Source organism: Temnothorax nylanderi, unplaced genomic scaffold (genome assembly GCF_030848795.1).
Source record: "Temnothorax nylanderi isolate EJ_2023f unplaced genomic scaffold, tnyl_v1.0 TNYL_tig1028_pilon, whole genome shotgun sequence".
In the NCBI taxonomy this organism is placed as follows: Eukaryota; Metazoa; Arthropoda; class Insecta; order Hymenoptera; family Formicidae; genus Temnothorax; species Temnothorax nylanderi.
In genome coordinates this window covers 20,001-40,025 of record NW_027250090.1, presented here as the reverse complement: position 1 = coordinate 40,025, position 20,025 = coordinate 20,001, and the positions used below count along the sequence as shown (strand labels likewise).

The following is a 20,025-nucleotide window of genomic DNA, read 5'->3' as shown; positions in this document are numbered from 1 at the left end:
AATATTTAAGAAAATATTGTCTGGGTAATAAAGAAGAACATTTTTATAAATATTTTTAAAAGATTCTTAAAATATTCTTAAAAATGTATACCGCAGAAGGTTTTTAAATCATTTTTAAATATTCCTAAAACAATTTTAAAATGTTTCTTGCAATATTTTTACAGAAATATTCAAAAATATTTTTTAAAAACATTTTGTGCTGTATGGGTAATCAGCTGTTTAAATGACGTGCATTAGCTCTTTAAATGATTTCTGACCTATACTGTTAATTAAGCGTTTTTTTATGAGAAAGGAATGCAAATGTGAAATAATTTTAAAAATGGAAAATATATTATACCGGGTGAATCTTAATGGATGCACCAACCATTTACCATAGGAGATGAGTTACCGACCGCAACTGTAATGAACCGAACGATCCATAGGTGACACCAGCTTGAATCGACCGCTTCGATCGACGAGTCCGAGGTGATGTACAGGCAAGTTAAAAACTGTGAATCAAATAACGTATATCGTATGTTCATACTTTTCTAATATATCCAACTGTCTTACGCATTTTTCTTTTTACATATAATTGTATTTAATTTGATTTCTTATTATTCTCCATCTATGCGCAACGTATTAACCGCATGTACTACGTTTACGCGAGCGTTACTTTTGTAGTAACTTACGATAATTCACTCGTTTACGCAGAGTAAATTATCGTAAGTTACTACTGAAGTAACGCTCGCGTAAACGTAGTAAGAGTATCTTTTTTATACGATTTTTTTTAAATATTTATATTTTAGTACAGTTTTACTTGGTGGCGATTTCTTTTCACGCTTACGCGGAACATTTTAGCGCGTAAAAAAAGAGTTGGATATAAGCGGAAAAAAAATAAAAATATTCTACCATTCTTATACAAAATTGAGCAATTCTACTTTTCTACAAGAAATATTCTACTGTATACTTTATGGATATAAAAGTAATAATGTGAAAAATTAGAAGTAATAACAGTGGGCTTCCGCACCACCCTTGAGGTACCACCAATAGCGCTTTAGGTTTTTTCGCCTGGACCCGTAATGTACCACATTTTTAGACCTTTTTCAGTATAAAGGTTTAAACAGATGTACTAAAGTCTTACTGCGTGTAAAAACGCACACAGATGAAAAATTACATCAACGTGACCGTGCGCAACACATTACCAATTTATCATGTTTTTATCTCAGTATGCGTGCTCGAAATGGTTTCCCTCCAGCCTCTCACAAAATGTAGCCTTTTTTAAAATTACACGATGCACCCGGCGCAAGACCCGTGGACTTATTGCACGACAAGCTCGTACAATTAAATCCTTCAGATCTTGAGCACTATCAAGTCGCGTTGTGCAAACTTAATTACTGCACTAAGAGCCGAAAAACAGTAATAATTCCTGTATTTTTGCTCACTCTCAACTTTTAATCTTTCTTACAGTAACCATTACGCGCTACTACAGTAAACATTCTTTCAGTAACCAGTACGGATCTCACAGTAACCATTACGATAAAAATCAGTAATGATTCCGGTGCAATAATTAAAAAAAAAATTTTTTTTTATATTTTCAAATAGGTCTAATTTTTTTGAATATTTTTAAAGTTTAATTTGTATTCGTGGTTTCGCATATTCTATTTTATTAATTAAAATTACGCACTGTTTTACAATTTTTGAAAACACATTGACGGGAGACGGGATTCAAACCTAAGATTCCGGAATGACAGTTTAATACGCTAACGCTGAGCTAACAATCTATTCTACAATAACTGTTATGAATCTCTCTGAACTGCTCTGAACTCGCGCGATAAAACGAATATAAAGAGCCAACAGTACTTAATGGTTACAGAATCGCACATGATTGAATAATGGAACTTCTCAGCAATTATTTCTTTTCTATTATTTCTTTCAGACAGTATCGCTTACGATCTTAATCTTTAGATATTACTGTGTTTTTCAGTAGACATTACTTTTTTTTTAAGTAAGCATCTATGTATTGAGAATAAAAATTGAGAATGAACGAAAATTCAGAGACTATTACTGTTTTCCGGCTTTCAGTGTGCTTAAGATAATCCCACAAGAATAAAAATAAACTGATATCAGAGTTTTACATATAATTTTCTGGTTGATTCCTTGATTCCTACCGCGTGATGGCTTATGCGTTAATTATTAGGTCGTCGATATTATAATCATTTCTTCTATTTGCGCCATTTTTATGCGCGGTGTTCGTGTTGTACGAAAAAAAGCAATGGAAATAATGATAAAAGAACAAAATGTTTAAAATTATATTACCATAAAATCTTAGAAATAAATATGTATTTAAACATTTCAGAGAAATTGACCATTTTTTCACAGCTACAACTAGTCTGTAGCCTCATCGAAAATATGTGGCTTGGTTACTTCTGCTCTGGGTATTTTAAAGCATAAACTTTCAGTCGGAAATAGAAGATAGTTTTCTGTCAGAATTCTGTCGATCTTCATTTATTTCTTTCACTGTTTCTGCGTTGTTTTTTATGCTGTTTTATCCTAGCAAATTGTTCATTCCGTGTCTCGCTTCGATCCCGTGTGTTTCGTAAACGTGATAGAACGTGCGGTCAACATGGCTCACAATTTTACGAATAATGAGATGTGCGACATGGTTTTTTTGTACGTTATATGCGGCCGACAATTGCGGGAAACTGCGAGAGCTTATGCTCGTAGATACCCAGAGCGAAGACAGCCACATCATACATTTTTTCTGAGGCTGGAATCGCGGCTGCGAAAAAATGGTCAATTTAGACCTGTTAAGCCTGCAGGTACATATTTATTTATAAGATCTTCTGATAAAATAATTTTAAATTGTATCCTCTTACTTTTATTGCCTCGTACAGGACGACCACCGCGCATAAATACCGCACGGATATTAGAAGAGGTCACTAATGACCCAGAAATTAGTACACGAGACGTCGCGCGGTATCAAGGAGTCAGCCAGGCAACAGTATGTAGGGCTTTGAAATCGGCTCACTTCCATCCCTACAAGGTAACCCTGACTCAAGAGTTGTATGCAAATGATAAACCTCGCAGATTGAGGTATTGTCAATGGCTCCTTAATGTGAGTGAGGAAAATTATTATTTTTCGAAATACATTCTGTTTTCGGACGAATGTATTTTCCATAATGATGGCAAAGTCAACCGCCATAACTCGCATTATTGGGCCACTGAGAATCCTCACTGGATGCAGCAAGCGCATACACAAGTCAGGTGGTCGGTGAACGTTTGGGCGGGTATTCTCGGAGACCACATCATTGGGCCACATTTTATTGATGATAGGATCGATGGTGACCGATACCGAAGATTTCTCAACAATGAACTTGTTGACTTGTTGGATGAGGTGCCGTTGGAATTACGTGCTAACATGTGGTTCCAACAGGATGGCCATCCAGCACACACTGCCAGGGCAACAAGGGCGTTATTAAATGAGAAATTCGGTAACCGTTGGATCGGACTTTATGGTCCCCACGAATGGCCACCGCGTTCACCAGACCTCACACCGCTAGATTTTTTTCTGTGGGGTCATCTTAAGCAGCAAGTTTACGCAACGCGACCTGCTAATGCTCAAGATCTGAGGGATCGAATTGTACGAGCTTGCCGTGCAATAACTCCACAGGTCTTGCGCCGGGTGCGTCGTGCAATTTTGACAAGGGCTACATTTTGTGAGAGAATGGAGGGGGGCCATTTCGAGCACATACTAAAGTAAAAATATGATAAATTGGTGATGTGTTGCGCACGGTCACACGTTGATATAATTTTTCATCTGCGTGCGCTATTACGCAATATGACTTCAATGTATCTATTTGAACTTTTATACTGAAAAGGTCTAAAGATGTGGTACAATATGGCTCCAGGCGAAGGTCCACTTTAAAAAACCTAACGCGCCATTGGTGGTACCTCAAGGGTGGTGCGGAAGTCCACTATTATTACTTCTAATTTTTCACATTATTACTTTTATATCCATAAAGTATACAGTAGAATATTTCTTGTAGAAAAGTAGAATTGCTCAATTTTGTATAAGAATGGTAGAATATTTTTATTTTTTTCCCGCTTATATCCAACTCTTTTTTTACGCGCTAAAATGGTCCGCGTAAGCGTGAAAAGAAATCGCCACCAAATAAAACTGTATTAAAATATAAATATTTAAAAAAAATCGTATAAAAAAAGATACTCTTACTACGTTTACGCGAGCGTTACTTCTGTAGTAACTTACGATAATTCTTACGCGTAAACAGAATTTTGTGGTAACTTATGATAATTTACTTCGCGTAAACGAGTGAATTATCGTAAGTTATCGCACAGAAGTAATCGCTCGCATAAACGTAGAAACAGATACAAAAGATATTTCTTTCTATTAGTCTAGGATCCGGCCGCGTGATTTATACGTTTATCTGTTATTTTATCAAAATGCGATTTTAATGGAAGATTACATATCAGGTCATACATCGCGGCCGGTGTGCCTAGCAAAATCTTGCCACAAGTACCCTCAATTAGAGCTGTTTTAATTAAATTTTTTTAGACAACTTCGTTCATTTGTTTGCGAAGGAAATGAAGCGTTATCTAAAAGAGAGTGATCTAAAAAACTTGAAAAAAATAGGTCGCCATCTCTCAGTCTGCCGCAACCTCCTGGCAGCCAGGTGCAAAAAGGTCCTTTTTCGTTAATTATCAACGTTCATCGTGTATCGAGACAATTTTTACACAAATTGAAGCTAAATTTTTCCTCTACACGATGGAATATGGTTGCCTGCGTAAAAGCTGCCGCAACTGGTGGTTGCCAGCGTTTGAATGACTCGCTCTCGCCTGCGCGAGCTCTTCAATCTTACAATGTGTTACAATGGAATAATCACAGCAATTTCCTTGAATTTCTTTAATATTACAATAGTTTCTAAACAAGTTTTCAAAAATTCCTTTTATAAATAAATTCCGCCCCTCATTCGTCTTCCGACTCGTCTGAACTCGCAACATCATACTCCAAATCATCAGAATTATCATTCGCGTTTTCAGAACTTTCATTCATCGACATGCGCAATACATCTTCGACTTTCAACGGCGTTGGGTACCCAACGAACCACGTTGGTTTCAAAAAACCATCTAATAACCAACCGCAATCTTCAGCGCGTAATTTAATACAACACGGATCTGTAGCATTTTGCCACATCGAATTTACAAAAATTGCGCGTGTCGATGAATGAAAGATCTGAAAACGCGAATGATAATTCTGATGATTTGGAGTATGATGTTGCGAGTTCAGACGAGTCGGAAGACGAATGAGCGGCGGAATTTATTTATAAAAGGAATTTTTGAAAACTTGTTTAGGAACTATTGTAATATTAAAGAAATGCAAGGAAATTGCTGTGATTATTCCATTGTAACACATTGTAAGATTGAAGAGCTCGCGCAGGCGAGAGCGAGTCATTCAAATGCTGGCAACCACTAGTTGCTGCAGCTTTTACGCAGGCAACCATATTCCATCGTGTAGAGGAAAAATTTAGCTTCAATTTGTGTAAAAATTGTTTCGATACACGATGAACGTTGATAATTAACAAAAAAGAACCTTTTTGCATCTGGCTGCCAGGAGGTTGCGGCAGACTGAGAGGTGGGAACCTATTTTTTTCAAGTTTTTTAGATCACTCTCTTTCAGATGACGCTTCATTTACTTCGCAAACAAATGAACAAAGTTGTCTTTAAAAATTTAATTAAAACAGCTCTAATTGAGGGTACTTGCGGCAAGATTTTGCTAGGCACACCGGCCGCGATGTATGACCTGATATGTAATCTTCCATTAAAATCGCATTTCGATAAAATAACAGATAAAGATAAACGTATAAATACGCGGCCGGATCCCGTACTATATTACTACGTTTACGCGAGCGTTACTTCTGTAGTAACTTTCGATAATTCCTTCGCGTAAAGGAAATTTTGTAGTAACTTACGATAATTTACTCTGCGTAAACGAGTGAATTATTGTAAGTTACTACAAAAGTAACGCTCGCGTAAACGTAGTACATGCGGTTAATACGTTGCGCATAGATGGAGAATAATAAGAAATCAAATTAAATACAATTATATGTAAAAAGAAAAATGCGTAAGACAGTTGGATATATTAGAAAAGTATGTACATACGATATACGTTATTTGATTCACAGTTTTTAACTTGCCTGTACATCACCTCGGACTCGTCGATCGAAGCGGTCGATTCAAGCTGGTGTCACCTATGGATCGTTCGGTTCATTACAGTTGCGGTCGGTAACTCATCTCCTATGGTAAATGGTTGGTGCATCCATTAAGATTCACCCGGTATATATTATAATACATGAAATACATATAAAACATTACAACTCAAGAGCTAATATTACAAAGTTTCAATGTGTGTGTGCGTGCGTGCGTGCGTGCGTGCGTGCGTGCGTGCGTGCGTGTGTGCGTGTGTGTGTGTGTGTGTGTGTGTGTGTGTGTGTGTGTGTGTGTGTGTGTGTGTGTGTGTGTGTGTGTGTGTGTGTGTGTGTGTGTGTGTGTGTGTGTGTGTCAAGATGTCTAGCTTAGTAAAGGATACTATAAAAGATATTGTACTAGAAACCAATTAGTGGAGAATATAATAAAGAAAATTTTACTGATTTTTAAATAATATTCTTAATTAACTACCTCTCATTAATTGGTTGTTATTACAATTGTTCTCTATAATATCCTTTACTGACCTACATATACTGGAATAATTTAATTTTTTTTCATATCTTTTTATTATTTTGTTTTTAACAAGATAATCTGATTTATGATAACAATTATTTCTGGCCTGCTAAATTTCTTACCTGTAATATTTTAAATATGATAGTATTCTACACCACACACATACACATTGAAACTAATGTATGTAATATAATTATAGCGCCATTCTAATCTATATATATAAAGACAAATGTCCTGACTGACTGACTCATCAACGCCCAGCCCAAACCCCTGAACCTAGACACATGAAATTCGGGTAGTGTATTCCTCTCATGACGTAAGCACCCACTAAGAAGGGATTTTTAGAAATTCGACTCCTAACGGGGTGAAAAGAGGTAAAATGTGTTTTCACGGATTCCTCGACGGGCAACGCCGGCGCCGGACAGCTTGTAATGTATAATATTATTGAGTTGTAAAATATTCGTTTTATACATTTCATGTATTGTAGTATATAAATAAAATATATGTATATGTTCTATTTTTGAAATTATATATATATACATATGTATATTTATTCCACATCTGCATTCTTTTCTCATAAAAAGAAACGTTTAAATATACAGTATAGATCAGGGATAATTTTTAAAGATGAGCTATAATAATGCGCGTCACTTCAACAGCTGATTATTATCGACAGGATCTGTTCGGTTTTTGCTGCCACTCTGTTCTCAAGTCATGCGCGCAGGCTTTGCTCGATCTTTGTTGTCAATCTGCTGCCAAGTATGTGTGCAGGCTCTGCGCGGTTTCTGCTGCCAATCTACTCACATTGCCTGTCAGCAGGCTCTGTCGCATTTCTGGCTACAGTTTGACAACATCGTCTGATAGAGCAGTTTCCGCGTGCAATTTGTTGCCTTTCTGATACCAAAAATTTAATGCAGACTCTGCTTCTCTTCCTCTGATTCCTCTTGGAATCTGCTGCTCAGGTTTGGCTATCCGGGAAATGATTACATTTATGTACAACCTAATAGACTCACTATCGTAATTAATAAATCAGTAAGTGACCTTCAATAATTTTTGTTTACTTTAATCAAGCGATGTATGATAATTGAATTTAAGGAGGATGATGAAGAAGAGGAATTGTTTTGCCTTATAGCATTGGAAAAGGGAAATACGCCAACACGCATTACTGGATATATTGAGAATGTGGTGTCGAATTACACGTCCGTTCAATTCCAACAACATTTCAGAGTACCACTTGATACTTTTGAGGATTTACTACAAATGATTCGATGTATGCTAATAGGTGATGATAATCGACAGGGCCGTCCAATGATCGACCCTCGGAAGCAATTACTTTCTGTAATTTGGCTATATTGATCATACACAAAATTTTCTTTTCTAGATCCATTGGAGATCGATTCAACATGGCAAAGTCTTCTTTGTCAGCATCATTCGTTCGAGTGGTTACAGCGTTGTGCAGAATTGCACACCGAATCATTAAATGGCCTCAACGAGCAGAAATAGAGAAGATCAAAGAGAAGTTCCTAAAACTTTCGCATATTCCGGGTGTACTTGGCGCGATTGACGGAACATATATCCCTATTAAAGCTCCACAAATAGATCCAGAGGTGTATATAAATCGGAAATGTTTTTATGGCATTACTCTGCAAGCCATCTGCGACCCATCGTTGAAATTTATAGATTGTTTTGCTGGCTATCCAAGCTCTGTAAGCGATGTCAGAATATTTCGTAACTCGGATATCTATGCACAAATAAATGCTGAACCGCAAGCTTACTTCCCAAATGGGGAGTTTTTGTTAGGAGACAAGGCCTACCCTGTACTAACCTGGCTTATTCCCCCGTACATCGACAGAGGGAACACTACCGAAATTCAAAGGCAGTTTAATAGAAGTTTGGCAAGCACTAGACAGGTGATTGAGAGATCTTTTGCGTTACTGAAAGGTCGTTTTAGAAGATTAAAATACCTGGACATGAATCGTACTGATTTGATACCTGCTACGATATTAGCATCATGTGTTCTGCACAACATGTGTATCGACCATAATGATTTATTTATAGAAGAATATGTCATTGAGGGAATGAACAATGACAACCAAGATGCAGAGCCGCCCTGCTAAAAATGACCGATTGAATCCGATTAAAAATTTTGAATCCGCATGAATCTGAATTCTTGATCCGGAAATCACGGATTTATAACGATTACACCGACTGAAAACGATTGAAACGGATTGGTATTCAAGGATGTAATTTCAATCGGATTCTATCGATTTAAATCGTTATGATTTTGTAAACGATTACACTGATTGAAAACGATTGAAACGGATTGGTATTCAACGATGTAATTTCAATCGGTTCCTATCGGTTTGAATCGTTATGATTTCGTAACGATTACACCGATCGAAACCGATTGAAACGGATTCGTAATCAATTAACGATGTAATTTCAATCGGTTCCTATCGGTTTGAATCGTCATGATTTCATAACGATTATACCGATTGGAAACGATTGAAACGGATTCGTACTCAAGGATGTAATTTCACTCGTTTTCTATCGGTTTGAATCGGTCTTAGTCAATCGTTTAAATCGTTATGATTTCATGAACCCCGAAATCACGAAATTATAATGATTTATACGGATTGACTGACTGATTCAAACTGATAGAATCCGTGAATTCCGGATATATAAACAGGATTATTTATTACTTTATTATAATTCCATTCTTTGTACTACAAATTTATTACAATGTGCAGTATTTATTTAAATGAAAACATTTTACAGTTTTGCAAGTATAGAACTTATGACTTTACCAAAAGGAAATCCTGTAGTAAGAACTCTATTACGTAAAAATTACGTGTTGTATACAATTTTAATGATTAAGGCGGATTTAATCCGATTCACATAGCTACTTTAATTACCCGATTTAAATGGATTAAGCGCAGATACGATTGAAACCGATTGAGTCGGATTCAGATGAATCCGGAAATATCGCATTAAATCCGATTCCGGTGTTGTATTAAAATTTCACGATTGATGCGGATTCAATAGGATTCATGTGGTCATTTTATTTACCCGCTTAAAATGGATTGGCATTAATACGATTGAAACCGATTCAGTCGGATTCAGATGAATCCGGAAATATCGCATTAAATTCGATTCCGGTGTTGTATTAAAATTTTACGATTGATGCGGATTCAATACGATTCGTGTGGTCACTTTATTCACCCGATTAAAATGAATTGGCATTAATACGATTGAAACCGATAACGGCGGATTTAGATCAATCCGGAAATGCCGAATTAAAAACGATTCCGCTTGATTTGTTATTAAAACCGATTCACTTCCAATCGGGCATCCGATTAACCGGATTGAAAACGCATTCATTCCGATTCAATTTCACCAAATTTAATGCGGAACCAATCGGATTCAATCGGTCATTTTCAGCAGGGCGATCAATCCCGTACATCGAGCTGTGCCTGGTGAAAATAATGGGCATCCGAAAAGAAACGAATTAGCCGAGTTATTGTATTACCGAGTCTAGCTGATGTAGAAATAAAGTACCCATTTTTATATTATTGTATGACGTATTCTATAAATAAGAAAACAAGTATTGTGTAAATAATTACTTGGCGTCGAGACGTTGCTGCATCCTTTCATAATATATAATATTCAATGTCTTTTTTACGAAATAAAAATATGTATTTGGTCAATAAGATTTGTTAATACCTTGGTGCATCACACTATTTCAGTGTAACATACAATACAATATTACTTGCAATAATGCAGTTTTTAAACTTACATAACAAGTTACGTATGTAATACTACATTTTAAACAAAAATAAAGAGATGATAATTCTAATCTTAAACTAACAATAAAATAAAGAGATTACAAATCTAATTTTTGGAAACGTATAAAATAATTACCAATGAATTATTAAGGCTACTGTGGTAAAAACTAAATTGCTCAATGACATTCTAAACGCCTATCCAGACAAACTTGCATAGCTGCATAACCGTATGCATAAAAAAATTTATTGGATTTCTATCATGAGGACACACATAAAATGCGATTGGATTATTTTTTTTATACATATGGTTATGCAGCTATGCAAGTTTGTCTGGCTAAGCCTTAATACTTCAAGCTATTGCACCATATCCGTGCAACATACAATATATAATATCACTTTCTATAATTGAAACTAATGTTAAAGTTTTGAATCGCAGATAATATCACTTTGCAATCACATCGTTTGCAATAAACAAACATAAAATATGTAAGACAACGTCTTGAAACAAAAATACATCTAATCTTACATGTTAAACATTTTTTCCGTGTCGTGTCTCATGTATCACTTAAGACATAAAGTTCTGAAATTCACGTAACAAATAGTTCAATACTATATCTTTTATCTTTGCTTATTCCGAAATATCAACCGTATCACAGAACATAAGGAAGCGGAGCTTGTTACAATTGGAGCTCCTCCTGTGGTCAGTACGTCGGTGTGTGACATTACATTAGTTTCAATCTACAATAAATGTAGTAAGCCTCAAGCCGTAAGAAATTGACAAATTACAGGCATATGTGAGAAAAATAACTGTAATTTGTCAATTTCTTACGACTTGAGGTTAGCTACACTTATTATAAATCGAAACTTTAAAGCCACTCCAGTCAGTCTTGGTAGTCAGTCATCATTGTACTACAACTTCTTGATAAGATTGTCCATTGAGTTAATCAAGCGATCAGTTTGTTCTTTGTGAGCAGCCAATAATCTCTCTTGCCTGAGATCTTGCTGTGTTGACTTGTGCTCTATTGCCTTCTTCATCTCGTCGACAGCGTTCTCGAATTTCGTTTTTTTCCCTTTATTTCGCGTGGGCGTTGCCTCAGCACGACGTTTTCTCTCTTTTATGTCATTGGTAGACGCTTCGTTTTCATCACCATCATCTTTAAATATGTCATCATCATCGACTGCGTTAAGAATGTTCAACGACGCTGATCCTCTTGTCGCAGAGGCTAATGCAACTGGCTCGACATTTGGCTTCTGCCCAAATATTTCATGAAATATATCAAAGTAGTCAAATCGTAAAGGCGGTGCTCCAGTTTGCTTAGATTTCATATTGTCGATTTTGGCGTGGTATCGTTTTTTTTAAATTTTTAAACTTGTTCTCGCACTGCTTATGCGTATATAAGTAGCCGTTCATGTGCAAATTAGATGAAATCTTTTTCCATATCTCGGTACGCCCTTTAGTATTTATCTGGAAGCTTGTGGCGTGATCTTGGTACTCAGCCATTAGAGCTGTAATGGCATTGGGAGCCCAATTCGCTTTATCGTTGGTAGCGTCTTCTTTGTTAGCATCCTTTGAGGGCCCCGAGTCACAATCGTCTCGTCTCGATGTTGCAACTGCTTTAATGTGGTGATGCCCCTGCCATTGCACGGTGGATTGCACCTGGCTGCTTGGAACTTGAGTGTTTGATGTAGAAAGAAATGTTGAATTTTGATCTTTCAAAGGCTGCTTACATGGTTTGTTTATCAATCCCTCAAGTAGTTTTACGTACATGACAGTTTGGGCTAAAATTGAATAGAGAAGAAAATAGAAATTGTCAGGTGCTTGTTAGAATAATGAATAGCAAATTGTTTGCAACTGTGACTGAAAAAAGTATCAGTGGATTCATATGGTGAATCTCTTATACTTTTTTCAGTCACAATTGCAAACAATTTGCTATTACAATTATTAAGGTACGGTTAATTAATAGTTGAATTTTATATAATATCGATAGTCTAAAGCTAATCGCCTATATAGTCATCTATGCTCATACAGACTTGAAATGTCTTTTTTCTATTAGAAGCCATCGATATGAAAGTAATTCTATTAATCTCTATCAGTTTCTTTGTCAACTTACTTGCCGTATTTTGAACGAGAACTAACCCGTCCTTGTTGAAAATTTTATTTCCTTTTTTATCTGTCACAAATACGATTTCTTGTCTGTTTTCAGACATTTTTCTCAATTTGCAATTTCGAGCTATTAATTGCACGAAAGTATGAAATTCGTTGGAGCTCAATGTCGAAACGAAACGTATCCCTTTTTGTTCGCCAGTTCTTGTAAATAACTTTAACCTAAAAAAGGCGTGTTTCGAGAACATGCGTTATGTGCCCCTTATGTCCCAGCAAACGAAAAAAGATTGAAAAGAATTAAAACGGGATTGCCAGGAATTCAATTAAGGACTTTCCGAATTCCATTTTGTCCAAAAAAGGGATTGAAATAGTTTCAATATCATGGAATTCCTTATTTTGGAAAGAATTTGTCTTTTTTGAATCCCATCCAATTCCGACACAAAAACGTAACGAAATGAATACCACTGAATGCCAGGTTAGGGATTGGAAAGTTTCGTCATGAATTCCATTGAATACCATTGATTCCGTTAACGAAATGAATACCATTGAATGCCAAACTAGGAATTAAAAATTTCCGTATTGAATTCCATTGAATTCCGTCTATTCTGACAATAAAATGAATACCATTGAATGCCAGGATAGGGATTGAAAAGTGTCCGTGTTGAACTCCATTGAATTCCGACTATTCCGACAATGAAATAAATACCATTGAATCCCAAATTTGGAAATCAATATGTATATATCGAATTCCATTGAATTCCGGCGATATTTACAACAGAACAAATTCCATTTTATTCCAAATTAAGATTGAAAAACGAGTATAATACGTTAAATTCCTAGTTTTATCCCATCGTTATTTGAGTCTATAATATATATTGAATATGTCATTCCCTATCACTTATACAAAATTGAAAGTCATTCTTATGAATTAATTGTAATTTTAAAAGTTCCGTATTAGTTTAATTTTTGGTAACTTTGGGATAAACAGACTAATGTAAAACATTAAATTTTTTAAATATTCAACAGTCGGTATTGTTACATTAAAATAAAACGTTTTATTTACAAAAATCATATTAGACAATTTTTATTGCAAATATATATACAATTAAGTTGACAATAAAATAAATTATATTATTTTTCGTTTTTCAGCGTAGGGGAGACCGGGGCTAAACCGCCAGTTTTTTTTCGGAGCCGATTTTTAACAACAAAATAAATAATTGAAGTTAAATGTGGTATACCACTGTAAAGAGTGAACCTTTAGCTACAAAATTTATTAAGGAAATTTTTATCTACGTCGCTTTGTTTAACCGGTATAGAACAAAAACGACAACGGTGCAAAAATTGAAATCTCAAAAATGCCGGGGTTGAACCGCCACCCCCCCGGGGTTTATCCGCCACACTGCATTTTCAATACATATACGTACATGTAATCCTGAAAAATGATAGGATACATTTTAATAATTGTTTTTTAAGAGAAAAATATAAAAATTTATTAAAAATTTTTATGCAAAACATTAAAAAATAATTGTTTTACCTATTCCATAAAACAATTTAGGCACGTGAATACAGAGGTTAACCAAATCGTAAACTCCCCAACGGCACGTCACATTGTCAACGCGGGCAACCACGGGGAATACGCGTGACGGCGTTCCGGTGCCATAGGATCAGCGCGGACCCTCGAGCAACCTAACCAAGCCGCGTTTCTCGCGGGGGAGCGATAAATAGCGACAGGGGGGTTAGAAAAGCTCGCGGTGGAGCGCGACCATTTTACCGACTCGACGGCGTCCTCGCGCCGATTCCTCGACGCGCCGCCGACGACGACGACGACGGCCATGACCACCACGACGACGACGGCCACGACCACCACGACGACGACGGCCACGACCACCACGACGACAACGGCCACGACCACCACGACGACGACGACGACGACGACGACGACGACGATGACCACCACCGACACCACCACCACTACAACGGCGGCGACAATGACGCCGAGACGATGCGGCGAACGCTGGACGATGCGGTCGCACGCGCGACTGTCACTGACACAACGACCAACAACGACGATTTACCGCGGCCGGGAGTCGGGACGATCTACAGCGCGCGCGGCATGTCAACTCTCGCGCGGAAATCGCGGGATCTCAGAGCCGTGCCGTGCCTCGCCGTACCTCGCCGACGTGCCGTGAGCGTAAGCGATCTCGAAAACAACGGTCAGCCATCTTTTCGGTCGGCCAAAACACCCAAAAACACCCGTTTTGCGACGATACGTGCGTACCATTTCCCTCCTACACAAACTGACGCACGTGCAAGGGAAGACAGAATCACGCTCGAGGGAAACCTAACCTGAAATCGCCGTGAGCTGAAGTCGTGCGCCCGGCGCGCCACAGTGACGAGACTGGCGGACCAACCCCGGGTGCTTACTGGCGGATAAGCCCCAAACATAAGTTTCAGGTTTGATCGCCCACGAAATATTAGACATCAACGATAATGAAAAAACTACACTGGATTCGTGTTCAGCATGCATTACTCTTTATAATCACGTACCGCGAGATTTGGAGAGCAAATATTATTGCAGATATTACAATATTTCCACGCGCAGAAAATTTCACTTTCACCTTCCGAAAACACGTTTGCCCTCGTAAAAATCATAACACGGCAGGTAACCTGCCGAAACTCCGTTGGTCACATGGGTACCATAAGCAGCGTTTACAATGTTAATAGCGAGTTCGCACAATATACAGGTTCCGAGATATTTGATTTGGCGGTTCAACCCCGCTGGCGGTTTAGCCCCGGTCTCCCCTACAGCGTGAGCTCGATGAGGAGAATTGTATTCTAATCTACCCTCTCCCAGATAGCACAGAGATTCGAAAAAGAATTCTCTGTGCTATCTGGATACTCCGAGTAACAAGCACATAAAGTCATATAAGACATAGTGTTTTTTAAAATAATATTAAGTATTATAATACGCATTCTTACAATAAATTACATTATCAATTTTACATAAAATTATCGATTAAAGATAATTTTTAAAAGTAAAAGGTTTTAATTAATCAGTTTCGAATACATTAGGCATTGAACAAACATACATTTGTTCTCCAATGTCTATTAGAACCATCTTTGAAGCAACCTCGACTATCGACACTAAAAATTGATTACTTGTTGTTAGCGATCTTATCTTCCACATATGTGGTATCTCACACGGAGAAAATTGCTACGGTTGTTACAACAACATTCTCTATGATTGAAAAAGAAATGTATGTGAATTCAAGTTAAATTGATATTACATTGAATGTAGCTGTTAAGATATGCTCATTTATACAGTTTTCATAACCGTAGTTCTTACGATACGTGACATTCGGTTACAATACCCTCGTATATGGTTGCCTCAACCAAAGAATTATTGCTATCTCTCTTATGTGGTCTGCAGCACAAATATTATGGTTGAGAGATCCATAAGATATAGCTGCACGGTACAGCACTGAATCACTGCATGATTGAGAGGTTAGTTCCATTGCGCGCGCAAAAGAATTTCTGCATAGAATAAAGTGGATTTGATAAGGATGTTTTAACTTTATAAATATACTTTTTTCATAAATATATTTACGAACACAAAATTTCGTAATGAGCCGACACTGGTTTCTGACATTCACCCGACATTAAGAAATATTATATTATATATCCAATTCAAAATTTTATTACTCTTTTTAAACTGAATTTGTTTCTTAAGATGATTTTTGAAAAATTATATATTTGCGCTGGTTATCCCATATGTAGACTATATATAACACTTACATTAAATTAAGAAGTAGTCCACCACGTAAGGCAGTTGGCTCACGATCCAGAGGTCCCGAGTTCGAATCCCACCAAGGTAAGTGTTTTTTTCAAATACGAGAAAATATTTATAATCATAGACTGCATCTTAAGAAACAAATTTAGATAAAAAATAGTAATAAAATTTCGAAATAAATAATTTTTTTTATTTCTCCAAGAATTTTGGATTCCATGGGATTGGACCATCTCATTTCGAATCCCATCTAATTTCATCTAATTCCGCCAAAAAAGGGATTCAAAGGTATTAAAAAATTTTAATATCTTTTAATCCTTTTGCGTTTGCTGGGGTGACGGAATCCATATGTGAATCCATATGTGCGCATGTCGAGTAATTTCTACCTACCTCCTCGACGTGGGTAGAAATAGTTAACTCGAGAGTTGACTCAAGCGTGTTTCTGAACGCCACAAATGGGTCAACTCGGCATTTCTGAACGCCTCGAGTTAACTAGAGTTAACTCGAGTAAGGTTTCAGAACGCAGGCCAGGTATCACCATTCAAGGTAACTGACAGACGGGGCCAGCGCCTCGAACGAATCCTCTTCACCGCGGGGACGCCAGAGTGGTGACCTCACTGACTGTTAAGGACTCGTGTTGGTTGGTATATCGAAGGGTAGACGTGAATACAATTAAGCAATTTATTGTAACATTACACAACTCGAAAAATGGATACTTATTCACGACTCATCATTTTGGCTTGCTGAACCGAACTGGTCGCACGAGCGACCTCCTCATAGACTCTATAAAAACCTAGAGGGTTGTAATAACTAAAAAGTTTACTAAGTCCCTAGAGAAAAGATTCCTGTGGCTCACTCTATCGAAAGAAAAAAAAAGTCAAATACGAAACAGGAAAATCCTCAACATCCTCCCACCTTGAGTTGAGAACTGGGAGCAACTCAAAATACAAATAAAATTAATCGGAGTAAAACAACAGGAACATTGCACTAATTTTTATAAGTCCAGTTTGTTTGGCGCGTTTACTCGTCGTCCACTTCTGGTACGCGCTTCTAACTTTGCTTGAACTTCTTCTGATGACGTATCTTCCTTATCGGATTCATCGGTTTCTTGAATCTTCGAAGGAGAAGGTTGATCTTCAGGAAGAGAATTCTCCTCTGATGATTCTTTAGTTTCATTCGTTGACTTACTCAGTGCCTCTATTTCGCCTGGAGACGAAATCTCCAAAGGATATAATCGTTGAACAGGACGAACGAGTTCTCCATTTGCAGTTTTAACTCGCACTACTCGTACCTCGCCATCCCTGCCTGGAATGATCTCGATGACCCGTCCCAAGGGCCAATCTAGACGCTTCTGATTTTCGTTTCCTATGAGAACGACATCTCCTACTTTTATCTTGAGTTCATTGTTTCTAGAGTAGCTCGCTCTTGACAATTGCCCTAGATACTCCGACCGGAATCGACAGCGTAAGTCTGCTCGAAGCTTCTGACGATAGCGTAGTCTCGCTTTCAAGTCGCTTTCTTCAATCTGATCCAGATCCGGCAATCCACTTTCTTGTACATCCTGAATAAACATCGACGGAGTTAAGGGGATGCTAAAGCGAAGGCCGAACTTCCTCGACGTCGGTAATGTCAACTAAAGCAAAGGCCGAACTTCGACGCGAAAACGCCACCACGTAAGGTGGTGACCACTAGTGGTGACAACGCGAAACTCCGTACACGTACACACACCACTGAATTGCTCACACGGACGCACGGTGGTAGAGAGACATATGCTATAGACGCGGCAACGCCGCGCGGTGTTGCCGCGTCTATGGATTCTTAGCAATACGGCCTGAACCTGAAAATGCTTTCTGGCCGTCCGTAGCAGAAGGCAGTAACGTATCAAGGCTAATAAGCACCCGCTTTTTATAAATTACACATATTCTTATGCACACATGTGCGTATATATATATATATATATATATATATATATGTATCTAATTATTATGTGTATGTTTATAATTGTCTGATGACAAATAATAACAGTAGCATAATTGAGAATGTGAATTAGTATACATAGTATGTATTGACGCGGGTACTTATTAGACTTGGCAATTTACTGCATCTCTTGCACCTCTAATAATTTTTTTCTTGTAATGTAAATGAATGATGTAAAACTCTTTCGAAGGATCTATCCATTCTTGATGGGGTAGAATAATAACTTCTATAACAAATGCAATAAATATTAAATTTATAGTATTGATTTATATAACTAATTTTATTCTATCTTTATATAGAAAAATATACACTCAGTCTTAGCATCAGAGTAGAGGGTAACGCAGCTGATGAACAGTATAGATAACAAACTGAATAAAAATTTTAATTATTATAACATAATGATATTAATAATTAAGATTTTTATTCAGTTTGTTATTATCTATACTGTTCGTCAGCTGCGTTACCCTCTACTCTGATGCTAAGAATGAGTGTATATTTTTCTATATAAAGACAGAATAAAATTAATTATATAAATCAATACTATAAATTTAATATTTATTGCATTTGTTATAGAAGTTATTATTTTACCCCATCAAGAATGGATAGATCCTTTGAAAGAGTTTACATAAAAAGCTCAGCGTTGGAAACCTCATATTATTCATAATTCTCCATTATTTGTTTAAATCTACGCAGCTTCCTTTTCAGTAAGATTGATAGTCTGAAGTAATAGGTGATGGCAAAAAATCTGAAATTATTGCACTATCATGCAGAAGCACTAAGAATTTAAATATATATTTTTATGCATATTAAAAGATATATTAGCAATCAGTCTAATTAGAAAAAAAGATGTAGGGGAGACCGGGGCTAAACAGTCTGGTTTTTTTCGGTGCCGATTTTTAACAACAAAATAAATAATTTTAGTTAAATGTGGTATACCACTGTAAAGAGTAAACCTTTAGCTACAAAATTTATTAAGGAAATTTTTATCTACGTCGCTTTGTTTAACCGGTATAGAGCAAAAACGACAACGGTGGAAAAATTGAAATCTCAAAAATGCCGGGGCTAATCGGTCCCCCCCCGGGGCTAATCGGTCACACTGCATTTTCAATACATATACGTACATCTAATCCTGAAAAATGATAGGATACATTTTAATAAATGTTTTTTAAGAGAAAAATATAAAAATTTATTTAAAATTTTTATGCGAAACATTATTAAAAAATAATTGTTTTACCTATTCCATAAAACAATTTAGGCACGTGAATACAGAGGTTAACCAAATCGTAAACTCCCCAACGGCACGTCACATTGTCAACGCGGGCAACCACGGGAAACACGCGTGACGGCGTTCCGGTGCCATAGGATCAGCGCGGACCCTCGAGCAACCTAATCAAGCCGCGTTTCTCGCAGGGGAGCGGTAAATAGCGACAGGGGGGTTAGAAAAGCTCGCGGTGGAGCGCGACCATTTTACCGACTCGACGGCGTCCTCGCGCCGATTCTTCGACGCGCCGACGACGACAACGACGACGACGACGGCCACGACCACCACGACGACGACGGCCACGACGACGACGGCCACGACCACCACGACGACAACGGCCACGACCACCACTACAACGGCGGCGACAATGACGCCGAGACGATGCGGCGAACGCTGG

General features: G+C 37.4%; 1 protein-coding gene across 1 annotated transcript; it reads left to right on the top strand.

Annotated features, from left to right (window-relative positions):
* Positions 1–7,825: 7,825 nt before the first annotated feature.
* On the top strand, positions 7,826–10,418 carry LOC139786403 (uncharacterized). Its single transcript, XM_071725571.1, has one exon. The coding sequence runs from the start codon at positions 8,118–8,120 to the stop codon at positions 8,829–8,831; it is 714 nt and encodes a 237-aa protein (XP_071581672.1). The 5' UTR covers positions 7,826–8,117; the 3' UTR covers positions 8,832–10,418.
* Positions 10,419–20,025: the final 9,607 nt, after the last annotated feature.

Bases quoted from the DNA above. Each gene is read 5' to 3' on its own strand.
- LOC139786403 (XM_071725571.1), top strand. From the start codon at position 8,118: ATGGCAAAGTCTTCTTTGTCAGCATCATTCGTTCGAGTGGTTACAGCG.